This window comes from Haemorhous mexicanus, chromosome 13 (genome assembly GCF_027477595.1).
Source record: "Haemorhous mexicanus isolate bHaeMex1 chromosome 13, bHaeMex1.pri, whole genome shotgun sequence".
In the NCBI taxonomy this organism is placed as follows: Eukaryota; Metazoa; Chordata; class Aves; order Passeriformes; family Fringillidae; genus Haemorhous; species Haemorhous mexicanus.
Window position 1 is genome coordinate 7,969,413 of NC_082353.1, and position 18,786 is coordinate 7,988,198.

Here is an 18,786-nt window from a genome sequence, read left to right on the forward strand (position 1 = left end):
AGAGAGTTAATTGTGGTAGGCTAATGGCACACACATCTATTTACCAGTAAATGAAATACTTCTTTCAGAGGGTACATTAGCAACAGGAACACATGTTCTTCACCTATAAATGATGTTGAATATTGCCTAATACTTTAAAAATCATTCTCCAAGGCACAGCTTCCTATATTTTGTCCTTTCTTTCACTACATGGAGGATATTGATGTTTAGGCATATATTTACAATGTTTCTTGAACACCATTCTCATGGGAAGCAGTTTAAAAAAATTTTAAAAAGGACTTGTGCTGGCCAGACAGACATTCTTATTAAACAGATGGGTGAAAATCATGTTTCTTTTTTTTAGAAGGAAAGTATCTTCTAGCTTCACAATAATTATGTAATATACATGATTTTTACATAATGAGAGGGGTGTCTCCCAGCTGCATTACTCAGAAATAGCTGATTGTACTCCTGAAATATGTTGTTTTATTTTTCTTGTGCATGTGCCTTCAATTAGCTTTGCTGAAATATTTGTTTTCTTTGACCTTTTTAAATAGGGTGTGTTACAACTCTCTGAGTGGAGCTGGAGGGTCCCCGCTTTTCATGCATAAGACAGTAGGTCCTCAGAACCACCAGTTAAATGCTGTTGGGAGCCTGTGTTTTGAAGGCAGACTAGGAAAAGCTTCTAACTTTCAACCTTTCTTTAATTCTAAAAATGGCCTTCATTAAAGAAGGTTAAAGATTAAATTTTCTTATGCTCTTCCAGAAAGAGGGTAAGAAAAGTGAATTTTCTTTGACCTATTTACAGGTAAAGAAATTAGTATGGCTAACAGAGGCCCTAAGAAATTTCCATTATTCCTAGTTGTTCTGAAATACCATTATATGCCTTGCAATATCAGTTTCATTAAGACTTTTACTAAATAAATAGATCTGCAGACTGACATTTCATTTATAATCCTTCTCTCAGTTATTTCCATCCATTCCTGGATGGAATGCCCATCCATGGCACTCGAACTACCAGGCACAGCAGACAGCTTTACCTGAGTTTCCACAAAATTGAGAGGGTTTCAAACCAGTCCCTGAACCAAACCTTAAGCACCACTCCACCTTCTTACACTTGGTAGAAAAGTAATTAGAACAGGAACTTGTTGAAAACAGATTGTGCTTTTACTGCTTATTTTGTAGGCAAGACTCTGAGTGTTCAATCACAGCAGTGTTCACTCAGATTTGTTCCTCTTGCTTGTCACAACAAGGAGGGATTCACCTATTTTACATCAATACTTATAGAGATTTCAGGTATTTCTACCTGACTTTTTAGGCTGTTCAGTGTTATTTTTTCCCATATCTTTCTACATCAGTAATCAGATAAGTGTTGATTGGAATTATGGAATGGTTAAGAAAGATTGTTTAAAAGGATTTTTAACATGTAATCTCCCCCTTCCTCTTACATGTTCAGCCCCTTCTACATTCTTGGTTTAGAAGATTCAGATTGTGGCAAAAGTTCTTTACAAGGAAAGGAAAATTTATTCAAATACCTGTAATGTGTTTTGTTAGAAGAGGTAATGATTTCTAATATGTAGAGCTGTGATGGCTTTCATGGTTTTCCAGTGCTGAAACTGCTAGAACCTTTCAGTTCTCTGGGGTGGTAAAGTGTGGAACAGGGAGTTCTTAATGGCTGTGTGTGCAATGAGTGTTAGTGGATCTGTGGGCAAAGGGAATATTCAGCCACATTTACACAGCACAGGTGGAATATCCCAGTTGAACATTGAGAAAAGTCTTTCATATGGGAACAGAACTGCTCAGTCTCTGCACACTTGTCTCATAGAGGTTTTTCCAGTTTGTTCTGGACTAGTTATCCAGAACAGCTCTGACAAGAGTTGAAATTCCTTAAACCAGTGAATGATAGGTTGGTATCAAAATTCCTACAGTACCTCTTTAGACAGAGAAGGGAAGGTAAAAAAGCAACTACCATGTGGTTGCTAAGCACAGGTTTGAAACTAGTTCAGGGATTTGGTCAAAATTGCACAGTCTAATACTCTGAAATCTTGAAATGATCTTAAGATAGGTTTGCAGTTGTTTCCACACAGTTGCATCCCAAAAATCTCTTTGGCAATTTGGAGAGTGATATGATCTCAACTTTGTGATTCATTTTATGTTTTGCATAATTGTCCTTTGCCTGGAAGCTGCACATGAGAACTTTACATGCAGTAAGCTTTGGTGAGAATTATCTAATACTTTCAAAAGGTAAAAAAGGGGATAAAATCAGACTAATAAAGGAATTTTGGTGCAGCCTGAATCTTGAGAAAGTATAATTTCTCTGGGTTATTATTTCAAAGACGTAAAAAAGAACAACTAATACAGTTTTTCTGACACTTGATTTTTGTCTTCTGGATGGTTTTTAAAGTTTGGTAAGTCTGAACTCCACATAAACGACTTTTTCAGAGTTTGATGATGGTAAATAATGCCAGAATTACTAATCAATTTAACACTGCTATTCCAGTGTGTTTTCTTTGCAATCGAACTGGTGTCAATTAGCTAACTATATGTCATATTTTATACCACAACAATATACTTTAATTGATTATCAGGCCTATGGTCTTAAATCCATATTTAAGCCAATTATTGAGTTTAAGAAGATTTTAGTAAATTTCAGACCAGGCTCATTATTGCAATCCTTCCAGTTTTATGATATTTTTATTATTAGTGCACATTCAGCAAGTATATCATCAGTGTTGTGAACAAAGATTAAGAATAATTAAAAGAAATCCTACTACTCAAATTTGACTGCAACTCATGACCTATAAGCATGCACTTTCCTGCTTCTCCCCTTTACTTACAAGATTAATGTCACAACCCTTGTTTGATCTTAAATTATATATTCTTCAAGAAAGATGGAAGCAAATTGAATGGTGGCACCCTCCAGAATAACAATGTTTTTAGAAGGCAAAATTTGCATTTTGTGAATGGATATTTTGGGAATCGTGTGCATGGTTACTGTTGGATTGTGCCACCTTTGCCTCCTAGATTTTCAGAGAACAATTAAATATTATAGGGTCAGATGCCAAATAATCAGGTTACACAGTTCTTCCACTGAAATCCAGCCAAATGAGCTGAATTTGTTCTCTGAGAAGCAAAACATTTGCTGAATTAAACCTCTAGAAACGTGACCAAAATTCCTGAGTACACAGGGTGGCTCTGGCCTCTCCCAAACTGTTCTGTTGTGGGTTTGGGTGCCCTGTGCAGAGCCCGGTTTTTGGGTGCCTTGTGCAGCAGCCCGGTTTTGGGTGCCCTGTGCAGCAGCCCGGTTTTGGGTGCCTCGTGCAGAGCCGGATTTTGGGTGCCCTATGCAGCAGCCCGGATTTTGGGTGCCCTGTGCAGCAGCCCGGTTTTTGGGTGCCCCGTGCAGAGCCCAGTTTTGGGTGCCCCATGCAGAGCCCGGTTTTGGGTGCCCCGTGCAGCAGCCCGGATTTTGGGTGCCCCGTGCAGAGCCCAGTTTTGGGTGCCCCGTGCAGAGCCCGGTTTTGGGTGCCCCGTGCAGAGCCCAGTTCTGGGTGCCCCATGCAGAGCCCGGTTTTGGGTGCCCCGTGCAGCAGCCCGGATTTTGGGTGCCCCGTGCATAGCCCGGTTTTGGGTGCCCCGTGCAGAGCCCGGTGTTTTGGGTGCCCCGTGCAGAGCCCGGTTTTTGGGTGCCCCGTGCAGAGCCCGGTGTTTTGGGTGCCCCGTGCAGAGCCCGGTTTTGGGTGCCCGGTGTAGAGCCCGGATTTGGGTGCCCCGTGCAGAGCCCGGCTCCCCGGAGAGCGGCGCTCCCGCTGCCCGGGCGGGCGGTGCCGCGGGCGGGGCGCGCCCCGAGCCGGGGGTGACTCAGCGAGCCCCGAGCCAGGGCTCCAGCACAACTGCTCCGGGTATGATGTTCGCGGTGGAGCACGCTTACTGGACTCCCCGCGTGTGAGATTTTAGGCAAAGCAATTGTGAAAAATGTGTATTTTGTGATTGGCTTTTCGCAAATATTAAAATGAATATTTTATTTGTTGTGTTAGAAAGTAATGCTGTATTAATTCTCTTAAGTAGTGTGTTAAATATAGTTTTAAGTTATAACAAAATGTTAAAATAGAAACTATGCTATGTAAGATACTTTTTTTTCTAAAGAAAGGACTCGCAGCTAGATAGCAGCCACAGGGCACCTAAATCTTTCAGAGAAAGAGAATTTATTGCCCCATTATCAGGAGAAACAAACTTCTTCCCCCCTCGCTTGGGCAGAATGACACCGTTAGGATTAAGAGGAAGAAGTTGACTCTGACCAGACAGACTCCTTTGTTTGAATGGAATTTATGCATCATGTATGAGGTGTATGAATATGCAACAGGTTATTGTTTTTAAGGGTTAATCCTCTGTTAATGTGTGTCCTTTTTCGAGCTTATGCTGCCCAGAAAAAGGTACCCAGATGTCCATAACTCTTTGTTTCTATTGTCTCATATTGTCCTATTATTACTCTAATTGGATTACTATTTTTATAACCATTTTACTACTATTAAACTTTAAAAATTTTAAAAACAAGTAATTGGCATTTTTCACACAATGAAAAATGCATCTTGATCAAGCTTACATTGGAGACAGGCACTAAGTTTTCTTGGACTGCAGGAGTTCTGGGCACACCCAGAAGGAGAACCTGAAAGTTCTCAAAGCATTTCAAATGAAAGAGAAAGGTACCTGCAGGGTTAGGTGGAGCAACTTGCCGTTTTTGTTTAAATAAAATGTTTTCTCCGTGTAAGTATCAGAACTTTTCATCAGATCTAATGCTAGATTTCTCTTTTATGCAGCTTTCAGAGACAAGTGTATGTTTTAATGTAGTTAATGAATACGTGAAGAGATTAAAACTCTGGTGGTAGGTGTCAACAGCTGCAGTTCAAGCTGTTGGATGTATGCACAAATTATGTAGCTAGATAAACCTGGCAAACTGTGAATGCTTTATCAAAGTCTTGTAAATGTAGTGAATTTTGGATGCAATCCAAAGGACTTGCACTGAACATGATTTAATAGATTTGAACAACTAAACCAACAGATACACTATACAAATGTGTGAGGCAACAGATTCAAAGGCAGTCTTAAAGGGTGTGATATTCTAGATATTCTTTATTTATGATTACCCCCCACTACCCCCCAAAAACCAAACAAGCAAGCAAAAAAACCCTAAAAAACCCAAAACGAACAAACAACAAAATGAGAACTTTTCCTATCAGTGAAAACATGACTTTGGAACAATGCTCAACTTTCATGCTTGCTTCAAGTTGCCATTGTCAGTAGCTGGCAAATACCTAATCTGACCAAAAAAATATGTATTGAAGGAAATTGAAATTGGCTTCATATATATGCAAGTCACCAAGGCAGAAGAGGCTAAAAGCTCAGAGCACTTCTGAACTTGGTTGAGTCACTGTCTGTTTCTATAAGATGAATCTCATATTCCTGTTGTGAGCTAAAAGAGAGGGGCTTGGATTGTTTAAGTAGGTCCTGTACACGTGCACATGTTCAGGAATTTCTGTTAATACACAGATGCAGATGTATTTGTGTTGCCAGGACTTAGAAGAGTTACAGATTGATGCTAAAATGACATAGGAATCCATGGAAGTGAAATACCATCCACTCACAATACACAAAGGGCACAGTCACATGAAAAGCCACATGTGAGTAGTCCCATGATAATTAAGAGGTTAGGATAACATTGGCTTTCTGCAAAATTTCAAACCTCTTAGTAGGAAGACGTTTCTTGAAGTTAATTAGCCAAAGGGTAACTTATCTTTGACTTCTCAGAAGAACTTTCTTCCTCTTTTCTTTCTGGTGTCTGTCCAGATAATTCTGTGTATTGTGTCATTTAACTCCTTGAGAAATCTTTTTTGTCCTTATCAGCAAATTTCTATGAGCCTATTAGATTAGGTTTTTTACTGCCATTTTCCATGCCCACCCCTCTTTGAAATCTTGATTACAAATCAATATTTTTATTTTCTAATGTTGTGAGAAAGGGTCTGGGTCAATGTCAGTAAATATCAAGTTATGGGATGGTTATGATTGGCTCATTGCTTGGTGGGTAACTGCTGAGACAGCAGCAGCAGGTGGAAGGTGTTACAACCACTCACCTGCAGTGTGAAAGGGGAGGAGATTTTGAGCAGGGTCCTTTCATCATTTCTGTGACCCAATGACCATTTCATTCTATGCAGTGAAAGACTTCTCCCTATCATTGTCACCCCGTGGTTCTGGAGAGGTTTGTATTCTGTTCCATCCTGTGAGGTGGGTTGGTTGGTTGAGTTGATTGATTTTCTGAGAGAGGTGTGTTTTTGTTGGTTTTTTTTTCTCCACCCAGTTCACAGATCAATCTTGTTCTCATCCAGCTTGGAAGGGAAATAGGGAACACTGATGAAAAGTCAAATATTTTAACGCAGTGGAGAAAGTCTTGCTGACTCTGTGAAGTAGAAGAGTGTGGGTTGTTCCAGTTAAGAAATTAATATATATTCTGCTGTATGCAGGGTTACTAGAGGGCTTTTTGCTAGAAAGGTCTATAGTGCTTTTCAGCCCCTTCTGGGAAGGCAATTTGACTTTTACAATGCAGGACTTATTGAACACAAGTACACTTCATCAGGCTTTTGAAAGTTTCCCTGCCAAATTCATGTTATTCAATCCCAGTGTTAACTGTGTAGCCATTTCAGGTATTCATTTTGCCCTGGATCTTCTGGAGGGAAAATGATTGTCACGTTTGCACATTTTCATATCAAAGACATCACTGCCAAAATGACATGCCTTTCAGTAGGCTGTAAGCACCTAGGCTCTTAAACAATCTGGAAAGCAAGCTCTTAAAGTCACTTAAATATTTAGCAGTTTTTACACTATGTGCTACAAATGATATTTCAAAAGCAAAGCATCTATGAGTTGTGGTAAGAGGTGTTTTGCAAAAGGCATTGAAATGCAGCTGAAAGTAGAGTTAGTAATGCAGCCTGCCATTGACAATGAAGATACAAATGAACTGAAAAAAATTGAAAACATATGCATGGACTTTAGGCACTGTTTTTAAGACCAGTCTCCAGAAACACTCTGGTCCTTCTCTTGTTTCTTTGCAAAAGTAGATCTATCATATTATTTTTCCAGTTTTTCGAACGAGGTGCAGTTTATAGAAGGGATTAGTGGAGTGTACATTGCTTTTTCAGTGGTTTTGTATCCCGTGGCAGTGTTCTTTTGAGACTGTGTCACTCCATCCAAGGTTGTTGGATGAAAAGATTATTGTGGAGTGAAAAATCTGAAAGAGAGTACATCTGGAAAACAACCAACATGATAAGAACTTGAAACCATGTTGGTTACAATCCATGTCACAGACAGATTCTCCATCTTCAATAAGTGATATAAACAACCATTGCAGCTCAGTGTGCCTGGTAACTAAGAGTCAGCTGTAGGCAGAGAGACATTTATTTCCTTCTCAGTTCAGAATTAGTAAATCCTGTGTTAGGTGATCTGTCTAAATGCCTGGTGGTGGTGCTGGATGTGTAGACTTGCCTAATGTTTAAAGGAATGAAGCTTTTACTGAATGTGCTAAAATCTCAAATGGTGTGAACTGTTGCAGGAGATCCAGACTAAAAATCTGTTCTCAGAAGTGCTTCCCATCTTCTAACAAGCCAATTTTACAGTGTTAAGTAGTGAAAACGGTGAAGAAGTTTGAGAAAACCTCTGAGATCTATTGGCAACTGTGGAACTGCAGGAGAGGATGAAGCACAGCCTTAGTGCTTTCTTCTTCAGGACTGACTCAAACCTGTTACATACAGAACTTTTGTTGTGATGCTTTCCCAAGTACTCAACTTTTAATGCCTTCCATTTAAAAAACTAAACAACCAAATCATTAATCAATCGTGGAATTCTCTTTTGAAGAAGTTACAAGCGTTTTGGGATTTCCTAAACCAGATTGGTTGTTGTTTGATTTTTAGGAGAGGGTGGGGAATATTTAACCTGTCCAGTTAGCTGCAAACAATCTGCATTTTCCTGACAGCAGGGTCTGCACTTTGTTCAACTGCACATTTCTTACGTTCTTGTCAGTCCTGTCCCATTCTAGGCAGTTTTCAATGATCTGGCTTTCTGACAGAAATTGAGAGCTCTTTATCTGTGAACAGCAATGTTCCCTTGTTTCTCTTCACTCCACTGCATTTCAGCATGTAACCACTTGTAAAGGGAAAGATACAGATAGTGGTTGACCAAGTTTTGAAATGTATGATTTATGTTCTAATAGTGTTTTATTTCCTCCTTCCCTCCCTCCTTGCCATTCTCCCACAGCCCTTCTGATTAATGCTGTATTTCCTTAGTGCAAGGATCACTTTCCTGCCTGAAAATTCTGGTACATTTTAGATGCCCAATATATGATTTCAAATTTACTAAAATAAGAACTTCCCAGATGTCTGAACATTTGAGACTATTTACAAACAAACGAAAGTATGTTTGGGTAATCCTCCCAAGGGCTGGGATGGTTTCTGTGTGTTCATAGGAGTCATGATGCACTGATAGTACTTAGGAATAAGGATCAGTTAAATTTCTATTCAGAATGCTGTTTAACTCCAGATTTCCTCCTTGACTGTGGGCAAGGCATTTCACTTCCTTGTGGGTAGGTTTTCCATCTCTAGTAATGGAAACAACGCTGCTCTTCAGGTTTTTTCTGCAAACTGTGTAAGCACTCACAGTCTCATCCTTGCATTGCTCTCAGGATGCAGAGTGTATTAATAATATTACTGTACATTAGAAGCTGGTAACCCAGTTTCATTTCTATCAATTTTATTAACACAAGACTTTAAATGAGGTTGTTTGCTTTATTGTTATACAAGTGACATACCAGGAAGGCAAATTAAAAAGGCAAGTAAGTCTGACATCAGATTTGCCTTCTTGGGAATCAAACCAAGATTTTGCATCCCACAGTATTTCTGCAGAGCACTTTGGTAATACTGAAATCCTGTTGCAAAAGACGGTGTGCATACAGTTTATTTCTGTAACATACACTGGATATTCAGCTTGAATTGCTGTAGAGTCCCAAGAATTGAAGTAGAGATGACTAATGTAGGTGTGTATGCAGTTTTATACATATCCTGGGAAATACTGAATAAGCAGTGTTAATTGTTTTTCTCCTTTCTTTTTGTAGGATTTGTGTGTGATTGTCATTGTGCTGTACCACAGTGAAGAGGTATTTTTCACTTCAAGATACCTTACGTTAAAAGATCATGGTAGACAGTTTAATAGTTTCTTTGAGGTAAGTGGCGCAATAAAACATTTAAAATCTTATTTAATATGCTCTTAACACACTGCAGTAAATATCAGTTTGGTGGTCTCTTGCTCTGCTGTTAAAAGTGTCTGTATTGTAGGAGGGTAAATAGAAATCTTGTCCCAAGACCAAATACTCAAGTATATGCATACCAGACATAGCATTCTTTGGTGATAGTGAAAAAAGAAAGTTCTCAGTGTTTGTTCATGCTTAGAGCATCTGTTGGTGTGTGCCAATGTGATGGCCTGTATTTCTGGAAAGTTCCTGTGTTTTTTGATGAGGCTGTACAATTACAGTCACTGGGCTTAAATTGCTGATTTACATGTTTTAGTACCTGTGCTTAATTCATTCATGGATTTGTCTTATGCATTCCTGAAACAGTTTGCCAGTGGGCAAACATAGGAAAGACCTTTCAAACAGCTTTGCTAACAAAGGAAACATTCAGCTGTTCCTAAGCTGGTCTGTCCGGTTCTGCCCTGTCCTTGGGCGAGCAGATTCAGAGCAGGCAGGCAGCCCTGGTGCCACACAAACACAGGCTGACCTCCTGCAAGGAATGACAGCTGAGTGCTCTGTCTTTGGGGTGGAGTTACTGTGACACCTCCGCTCCAACCTTGCTTCTCCTGAGTTTGAGACATCAATATTTGAATTGCAATTTTGGCACCCTCCTAATATACCAGGGCAGATTTTCCATCAAAATGGATCTGTCACACATTACTGACACTACCAGTGCTATCTTTCCAGCTGAAAGGTGACCTGCATGGCTCTTCCCAAGCTGTCCTAGACTTGGCCTGTTCAGCAGATTTGGGAGGAAGTTGGGAATTTGAGACAAGAGCCATACTGCACTAGTCAGTACTGATCACCTGTGTTTGGACAATCCACACTTGGCCAGAATATTCCTCCATAAAATGTAGCTACTAAGGAACAGCAACATGTGAGAGATCTGCTCTGGCACCTCTGGCTTCATTCATGCAGAGCTAACACTCACTGCATTGACTAGGAAGAGCCCTGAGAGGTATTCCTAAATGAGATGTTAAATTGCAAAATTTTTCATGCTACTCCTACAACAGACCTAATTTTGCTTTGTGCTTGTGCCTCCCAGTCTTCCCCATTTGTTTCTATGTATGCTTATATTTAAGTCTCTCTCTTATATTATTGGCAATTGGTGTTGCTAGTAAAAGAAAGTGACAGAGTTTAAAGTCTGACTTTGCTTCAAACTGGGTGCTTGGCTCCAAACGGTGCCACAACTGTGAGAGCAGGGGCTGTACCAGCAAGGTTCTTAGAGGCCTGAGTTATACAGCCACCAACCAGCTGTAATTGGTACCTCACCTGGTCAGGCATACTTGAAAAGTTTTGCCTTATTTTGAGAAGCACTTGTTCTTTTTGGCTTTTCTGCACTGTGAGGATACCTGAACCAAACCCACTGAAATTGGAGAAGCCTTTTTTTGTAGCTTGGGAGGCTTAAAGTTAGTCACGCATGACAAATAAAAGAGCCTAGTCCAGAGAACCTAGCCAAAGCAAGCTGCTGAGGGAAAGAACATTAAAAAAATTAAATTGCCACACACTGATTTGAAGCTAGGGTCTTACCTCAGGATAGCTTAAGTATTCCTGGCAAATTTCCTGTGTATTTGAAATAGTAGCTTGATACCATTGTTTCTGACAGATCCAATTGCAGATACAGAAGCAAATTTAAAATCTATCTTTATTGTCCTTGAGCTACATACATACAAATGGTGATTGCAGTGCAACCTCCTTAAAGAACGGTCAGGAAAAGCCTGGCACAGAGTAATCACACATATACTAAAAGTTTGCTGTTTAGAACTGAGAACTTTAATCTGGTAAGTAATTTGCTTTGAAGATTACAGTTCTCATTCAGCTCAGAACTCACAAGCTTGTGCATGATTTCAGAAGAATTTACACATGGAAATTTGTAGACTGTCAGACTGATCAGAAAAATCCTGTCCTGTTGAGGATGAAAGCATTCATTTCCTTATGGAAAGTCTGAAGTTTTTTCACATGCTCTGAGGGATTATAGGGAGCAGAAGCCATGAGGGAGCAGAGGTGGGTAGGAAGACTGAGATGGAAGTTAAACATAATTTGCAGAGGATGGAGGCTGGGCCTATCAGCTACTGCACTCCACCTGCTTAGATGTTTGTCATTCTTCATTGGGAAGAGTTGGGAGATCACTTAAACACCTAGAAAAGAGACAAGCAGGTGAGCTGAAGACAGACTTGATGCTGTAATTTTGCAGTTTGGAGGTCTGAGTTCTATTTCTGCCTTTGATTTCAGGTGTGATTTGCAAATCATTTATTTGTGCCTTTGGGTTCCATGTACCACTGTGTGATTGGGCCCTGCTCTGAACTGAATGTTTTGACTTCTGTGATTTCTTATAGTGTCTTACACTGACTTTGATTTCAGCCACCTCCTCTGCATTTTGTTTTATCACAAATGATAGCTTTGTGAAATGCCAGACTTCCTTCTAACACACTTTTTAAAGGGCTTCTTTTTTTTTTTTTTCCCTAAATTGATGTGGCAGTAAAGAAGTAATGACTTTTCCTTGCCTTTCACTGGTTTATTGCTTTGATAGAGAGGGGCATGGATGGTGAGGTGATGATAGGCCATGTGCAATCAGTACTTACCTAATGGTTCCTTTTGCAGTCTATTAGCAAGAACAAACACAGAAAACACAAGATAAACATTCTCCCTAGCAGAAGAATATTTGTATTGGTGGTAATTAAATGCTTAGTATTAATAAAGCCCCTTTCTCTTTAGGAGGTCTGTCTCAGAAAATACCTGAAACAATTAGAAATGTCTAAAGGGTTACTGGGTAGGGAGCAAAGGAAGGAGCTGTGAATAGGAAATGCAGCTGGATTTTTCTGGTCCATTAGTTTGCAGATGTATTTTGTATCCAAATCCATCAGTTTACTTCTGCATTGAAATTCAGCAAATCATTAGCAGCTTTCCTCCTTTTGGTGGGTCTGAAACATACTCTTTGTGGACTGAAAAGTCAAGCTCCTGGTACAAATAAAGATACCTTGATCCTGTTTGCCATACCTGTCCATGTTTTCTGGTGAAGGGGCTTGTTAGAAGGAGACAAACCAGTTTCTGTTGCAAATTACAGCAAACAAAAGACTGAGCTAACTGTGCCTAAGTTGTAACAGGCTCCTAGGAGTCACTAAAGTGGTGAGGCTTGACAGAACAGTTTGTTTGGGCTTGGTTCCCATTATGACTCCTTTCAGGCTGAAGATGTGGGGATGGGGGTGATGCTTGGCTGCTTATCCTGGGTCTCTGGTGGGCTGTGTTCACTACTTTCCATCCTCTGTGCCCATTAGGTTATTCAATTTTCACAGGTGTTAGGCAGCTGGGGAAGAACCTATTTTCTGTTTCCTGTGTGCTGAAGGTGGAGTGTTCATCTGTAAAATAAGGAGCCAGAGCTAGAAGCAGATGTGGTCCACAGCTGGGTGAATTCTTACTTAGCACTTTAGAAAACTTGCAAAGCATAAGTCAGTTTCACACTGAATGCTGAGGTGTTAAAATATGCACTGCCAGGAATGTTTAAATTTAAACATGAAGTTATATGAATACTATCAATAGATTCTATTTGGTTCACTTTTGCTTTATAGCTGGACAAATCTATGGATGAGCCTGGTTCATACATTCAGGTATGAGCCTGTTGTGAACAGAATCTTATAAGGACATTTCATACAGTTCAGTGAGTCTGCTTTGGTTAGCAATGGTATTCAAGTGTTTAAATATCTCCTTGCAGTGTGAAGCCCTGCAAGATGTTGTAGATGTGTGGTTTGTATTAGTGGTAATTATCTGTTCTGTTTCACTGTTTGCCTTTTCAGACTTCTCAGTTCCCTAGCAGTGCTGGGATTTCAGCTTGTCATCCCACAGCCTTCAATTGAACACAGAAAGGTAAGCATTAGAAACATTCAGACTTTGTGTACTTAAAAGTAAATGTGAAAGCATTAGAGTAAGATGTGTAAAGCAATCTGAATAATGTTCTGGGAATAAAAAAAAAAAAATGTCTTCTGTCTGTGCATATGGGGGTTTTTGGTTTCTTTTTTTTTTCTAATAAATCTATACGTGGTTGGAAGAAGCTCATCATGGTTACTTTGCTGAGTAACTGTATGGAGTATTATAGGTCACAAATAGTTACTAAAGCTTTGGAGCATTTTCATCATGTAAGACATGGAAAAAGAGAGCAGACATGAAGTGAGTAGAGAACCACCCAGCTGCTCACAGGCAGCTCTTTCTCTTGCAGAGATAGAAATATCTGGAACAGAAGCTGGACCCAAACCACTCTGTTGCTATTCACATTGCTAGAGACTGGAGCTGGAAACTGCTGGAATTTCCTGTTGTGCTCTTGTGGATGGTTCACTCATCCTAGACATTGGCATCTCCAGGAAGGCTTGCAGCCTGCACACTTTCCATCCTGCTCAGCATTAGGGAGATCTTGGCTGGAGTCCTTGGGTTTTTGCACTGCTTTTCAGGAAAGTAGTGAACAATTTGGAGAGAAACAGAAAGCAGCAGGGATTATCCTTGAGAGATTTTAAAATCTTACTTCTGAGGGAAATTTGAACAAGTTCATATTGTTTATTCTAAAGTTTGGAAGACTGGTGCTGGAGGAAGATATAACCTTCAGATACTTTTGAGTACTAAAAAGAAGGCTGTTTTTTTTCTTTTGGTGGAGCAGATTTAAACTGAGGCAAAGGAAATGTAGGTTTGACATTAGAAAACACTTGTCATGGTAAGGATATAAAGAAGATTATATTGATTGAATGATATTTAGAATTTCCATGATGTAAGTCTCTGGGAATGTGTTGGACAAATGTTTATCAGGAACAGTGTGCAGGTGTTGCTGATTCTGCCACAGACCTGAGGCAAGACCCCTTGAATGTTATTCTGTCTTCACACTCTCACCACATGCACTTCAATGTTGTTCTCATATCTTAATATCAATGGGTATCTCATATCTATTGGTATTCAAACACAGCCAAATAATCATTGAAGGTATCAAATAACCTGTTTAAAAATAATTTTGCTTTTTACTATAGATTTAAATAATAATCTGAGATGTGTATTTTTTTTAAACTATACTGTTAAAGGGGGATAGAAGGCAAGTTTGCAGGGTTTGCTTTTTTTTATGTGCATGTCCCACTGTCTTTAGGGTAAAAAGTTATTTGGACAATAGCCTCATAGGTATGGACTAGAAACCTGAAGCTGTGTGATGGTCAGAGTTCCAGAAGAACCCAGAAGTCCTGTTAACTCCTTGTGCAGCCTTGTTTGTAAGACAAGTTAAATGAGGTCAGTAACCTGGGGTGTGAAACTGGCCCAGTCCAGTCTGCAGCCAGCTGTCCAAGGGCTCTGCTCTAAACTGCAGGACAACTTAGTATTTTTGCCTATCTTACATCTCTTCTCTTTTGTTGTGCAGTTGAGATGGCCACAGCTGCTGCTCTGGTTTCAGTACTCTGTCTGATTAGACATTCTTTTGTACCACTGACAGTGGAGAGATGCTTCAGTCCAGCTTCCAAATGGCCTTAGGGGGAATAAATCTACTAACTAAAATGGAGTAACTCAGAGAAACAATTGCTTCATTCTGGGAAGCCCCGGAATTAATTTAGATAAAATCAGATTCTTTGTTTTCAATTGAATGAGAAATGCCACGGGTCTGGAGTGTGTTCTATACTAGTTAAAGGGACTTGAGGGCATGGTAACCACCTTGGAGACATCCCTTTTACTGAGAACAAGGCACAAGTTTCCTAGTGACAATCTCCCATGGGCCCCAAGGCTGGCTGTCATTCTCAGCTCTTACCCTAAGGGAGAGGAGTCTATTCATGCCAAACTGTGTTTAGGCTGGAACTCTGTATTTATTACACTTTTCACAAACCTTCTGCCCTATCTATAAGCTCCATGCAAGAGGGGCTGTTAGTAACTCTGAAGGCCAGGTCAGATATAGGTTTCTGAGTGTGAGTTCTCAGGTTTGTAGCTCTGGAGGTTCTTTCTATTCTTTTCTTGCAGTAACCCCAACATATATTTGCTGACATCTCCTGTGTATTTCTGGGCGGATGTCTCTGCTGTTTGGCAGGTTCTTTCTGTGTAAGAGGATGTCAGTTGTGCAGAAAAAATAAAAGGGAGAGAAGGAGGATGAGGGATCTGATGAACAATTTTTACAAAACAGTGAATAATGAAAGTGGTGTTTGCTGACTTTCAAAAACACACTCGAAGGGTACAGTATGGGGAATCAAATAACTAGAGCTGAAGTCTACTGAAACATTAGACCATACACCAGTTCTTACTGTGTGTTTACTTTGCATTAAGCTAAGCATGATTTAGCAGGTTGCTTCCTCAGATGCACACACAAAAATCTGTTTCTGGCATAACAGCATGAGACGGATAGCTAGAAGAATGAGCCAAATTACTTCCATAGCACAGAAGTGCACATATTGGAATTAAGACTTGGGGAAATGACAAAACCAACTGGGAAAGGGTTTGACTGGGCAATGTTTTCTGCTTTTAGACTTTATTATTTTTGAGTGGAAGTCTTGGAAGCTTGTCAGACATATAAAGTCAGAATTGACCAATACAGACTTTCTAGTTCCAGAAATACATGGCTACCTGAGATTTATATGGAAATAGCTTTTGAGCTTCTTTACTTTAATCAGCACTGTCTCTGCTGTCAGAAGTGCACAAAAACTGAAAACAAACCCCAACTTTACATGTTCCTACATCTGAGTTTAGGTCACTACTTTGTTACTCCTATCTCTGTAAATGGCACAGGTTTGTACAGTAATGTAAATACATTAAATGTGGTGTGTTCATTAGATAGAAATAAATATTCTTATGCAAAATACTTTAATGGGTTTTTGCTGAAGACAGGAGTTGCAGTGTTGGCTGGAAGTCTCTTGGAGCTTTTTTTAATACTCTAACTTATTTATTCATCATGCATAGTATTTAATTTCTAATATAAAGTGTACTCTGTAAGGCCAAAATATTCATCAATAACAGGATAAAAGAAGGAAACCATATGTGAAACAAAATAATTGCCACTTGCCTTTTAAAATCAGCCAAGGTCTCTGCAGCTGGATAACTGAAATCTTTCTTATTATTTGAACAATTTACTTGCCTTATCCTCAGTACTGGACATGTGAACAGCCCTGCTGCTGCTCATGATGCAGTCAAGCTCTCTGTTCTCTCTCCCTGTGCTTATTTTATTGAAATTTAACCTTATCTGATAAGTGTCTTACTGTGATGAACTGAAGGTTAAACTATAAACAGTCCTTCTCCTGGACAACCATTGAAGTCTGTATTCCCAATTTTCCAGAAGTCACTCCTGGGGTGGATTTTTGACTAATCATATGTTTCTGTGTTAAGAAAGTAAGCTGTAGTTATATTTATGCCTTATTCATTTTAGCAAAACTGGTAATGGAAATAGTAGCAAAGTCTGTCCAAATGAAATTTCTGACATGAATATTGCTTTGATTTTACATCTTGCTTCTGTTATGGCACTAAATAGGAAAGTTGAAGCAACAGAAATTGCTTTGAAGTTATGCATATCTTTTTTTTCACTCAGTTGTAGATGAGTGTTGGGGGATCCAGTATGGGTAAATGAAGGTGCTATAGAAGGTAATCTTATCCCCAATGAGTTGCAGCTGGACCAATTACTGAAGAGTAGAAGCAGGCCTGATCTGAACAGGCCACACCTGTAGCCAGTGAGCACAAGTGGTATAAAAGAGTGGATTGGTGGGATCTGGAGTCAGATGGCTGCTGCAAGGACCAGGAGCAGTCAGTGCTTAGAGGAGCTGCTTGGGAGGAGCAGTGAGGAGGTATGGAGCTCTGGGAATATGAAATCCTTGCACTATAGTGATGTTAGAACTCGTGCTATTTAAGACAACAGGTGAGTATTGAGTTCAGTGTCTTAATAAACTGATTTTTATTGTATGGAAGCAGTGTCAGGACTTATTTTTACAAGTTCTTCATTGGGGTAGTACAATACTGTTAAAGAATTTTGAGCTTCTTTGGGCTTAGTGTAATTTCTTTCTGCTGGCTCAAAATTAAAGAAGAAATAAATTTGATATTATCTCTGTCAGACACACAATGTTTCTATGAAAAGCAACTATTTATCAAGTGGATGTGACTATACTCCTCACAGAATTTTGAGATTAATGTGTTTTGGGGTTTGTTGGCTTTGGTTTTTTTGGCTGTTTTTTCCCCTCTCTCTTGTGTTGGATTCAAATACCCTTGTGGAGGGGTCATCACTGCTAAGTCAAGAGAAATAAGGAACAGCATCCAGGATCAGAAACAAGAGCTGAGGGAAAAGACTGGAACGGGGGGAAGGAAAAGGTGGCCAAGATCTCTCATTTGGTCATGGTGAGCAGTTTGAGCAGTTCAGCTACTTGAACACACTGTAAGAGAGGGCAATGTGAAGCATGAAGTAAGTCTCCTCTATCCTTCCTTGGAGGAAACTGGAGAAAGACAAAGTAGTTGATATCTAAGCTTGGCTTTTGGCCAGGCACCAGGACTAAAGCCTAACAGTTATAAGGAGCACCCTGGGACCTCCACCACAGCTGGCCACCACCTTGCCTTTAAATTAGCTCCAAAGCAGAGGTTGGGAGGGAGGCCTGTGTTCTTCCTTGCAGTCCAGGCAGGGTGAAGCTCTGCCCCACAGTCAGCAGTGACCCAAGTGTGTAAGTTGTCAGGATTTGCTGAGCTGGAACTCAGCTCTTGCTAACAGAGCCACAGCAAAGGCACTGGGGTCTGCTGGCTGGGCTGTGCAACTGAGCTGGATTGCACTGCAGAGGCTGAGTCACTGTGGATTTGCACAGCTGCTGTTCCTTTGCAGGGGACAGGTGTCACCCCTTCTTTTCTGGTGATATTTTTGTTTACAGGATAACTGCTGTCCTTTATTATTGTATTTTCATCCACATCACTCGTGTGAAACACTTCCAGCTGCGAGGGAGTCCATAGTTCTCTGGCAGTTTTTCACTGGTCAGTATATCTGCTTGCCTTTAAGTGTACAGATATACATCTGCTCCTTTCATAACCTTTGGTAAAATAGAGTCTTTCTAGCTAATGATGTTGCCATTCTCATTGCAATAATCCTTAGCAAACAGGAGGTGTGATTTAGACCACGACGGGACTTTTCCTTTAAAATGAGCCTTTTAGTACAACAGAATACTTAGAACAACAGCTGCAAGAATTTTCTTACTATCTCTGTGTTGTTACTAATTCCCTGTCCTTGATGTTGTGGATTAAAGTGGTTAGGAAATAAAATTCATCTTTGTTTGGGGAAAGGAGACAGGATAAGGATACATAATTTTATGTGAATATACTCTTTGAAAAATCAAGGCCAATATTTCTGTTGTTTTTAACCCGCTTTATCATGGACCTCTGAACTTTTATTTTTATTTTTAAATTAAAAAATACTGACTTCTTTAAGCTCAGAGCAGGAGTTCTGTGTTTTTCTGGAAGAAAATATGAAAATATCACAGTTCAAGTTAGATTCCAGTGCAGGTGAGCTTACAGAGTCATAT

General features: G+C 39.9%; 1 protein-coding gene across 1 annotated transcript in view; it reads left to right on the forward strand.

The window, feature by feature from the left end:
• The window catches only part of LOC132333282 (thrombospondin type-1 domain-containing protein 4-like), a 111,221-nt gene that overhangs the window by 11,860 nt on the left and 80,575 nt on the right, over positions 1–18,786 (forward strand). Inside the window, exons 2-3 of the mRNA XM_059858223.1 lie at positions 9,134–9,241; positions 13,099–13,168. Coding sequence (XP_059714206.1) covers positions 9,213–9,241; positions 13,099–13,168 — 99 coding nt within the window. The 5' untranslated portion in view covers positions 9,134–9,212. The remainder of the gene's footprint in view (positions 1–9,133; positions 9,242–13,098; positions 13,169–18,786) is intronic.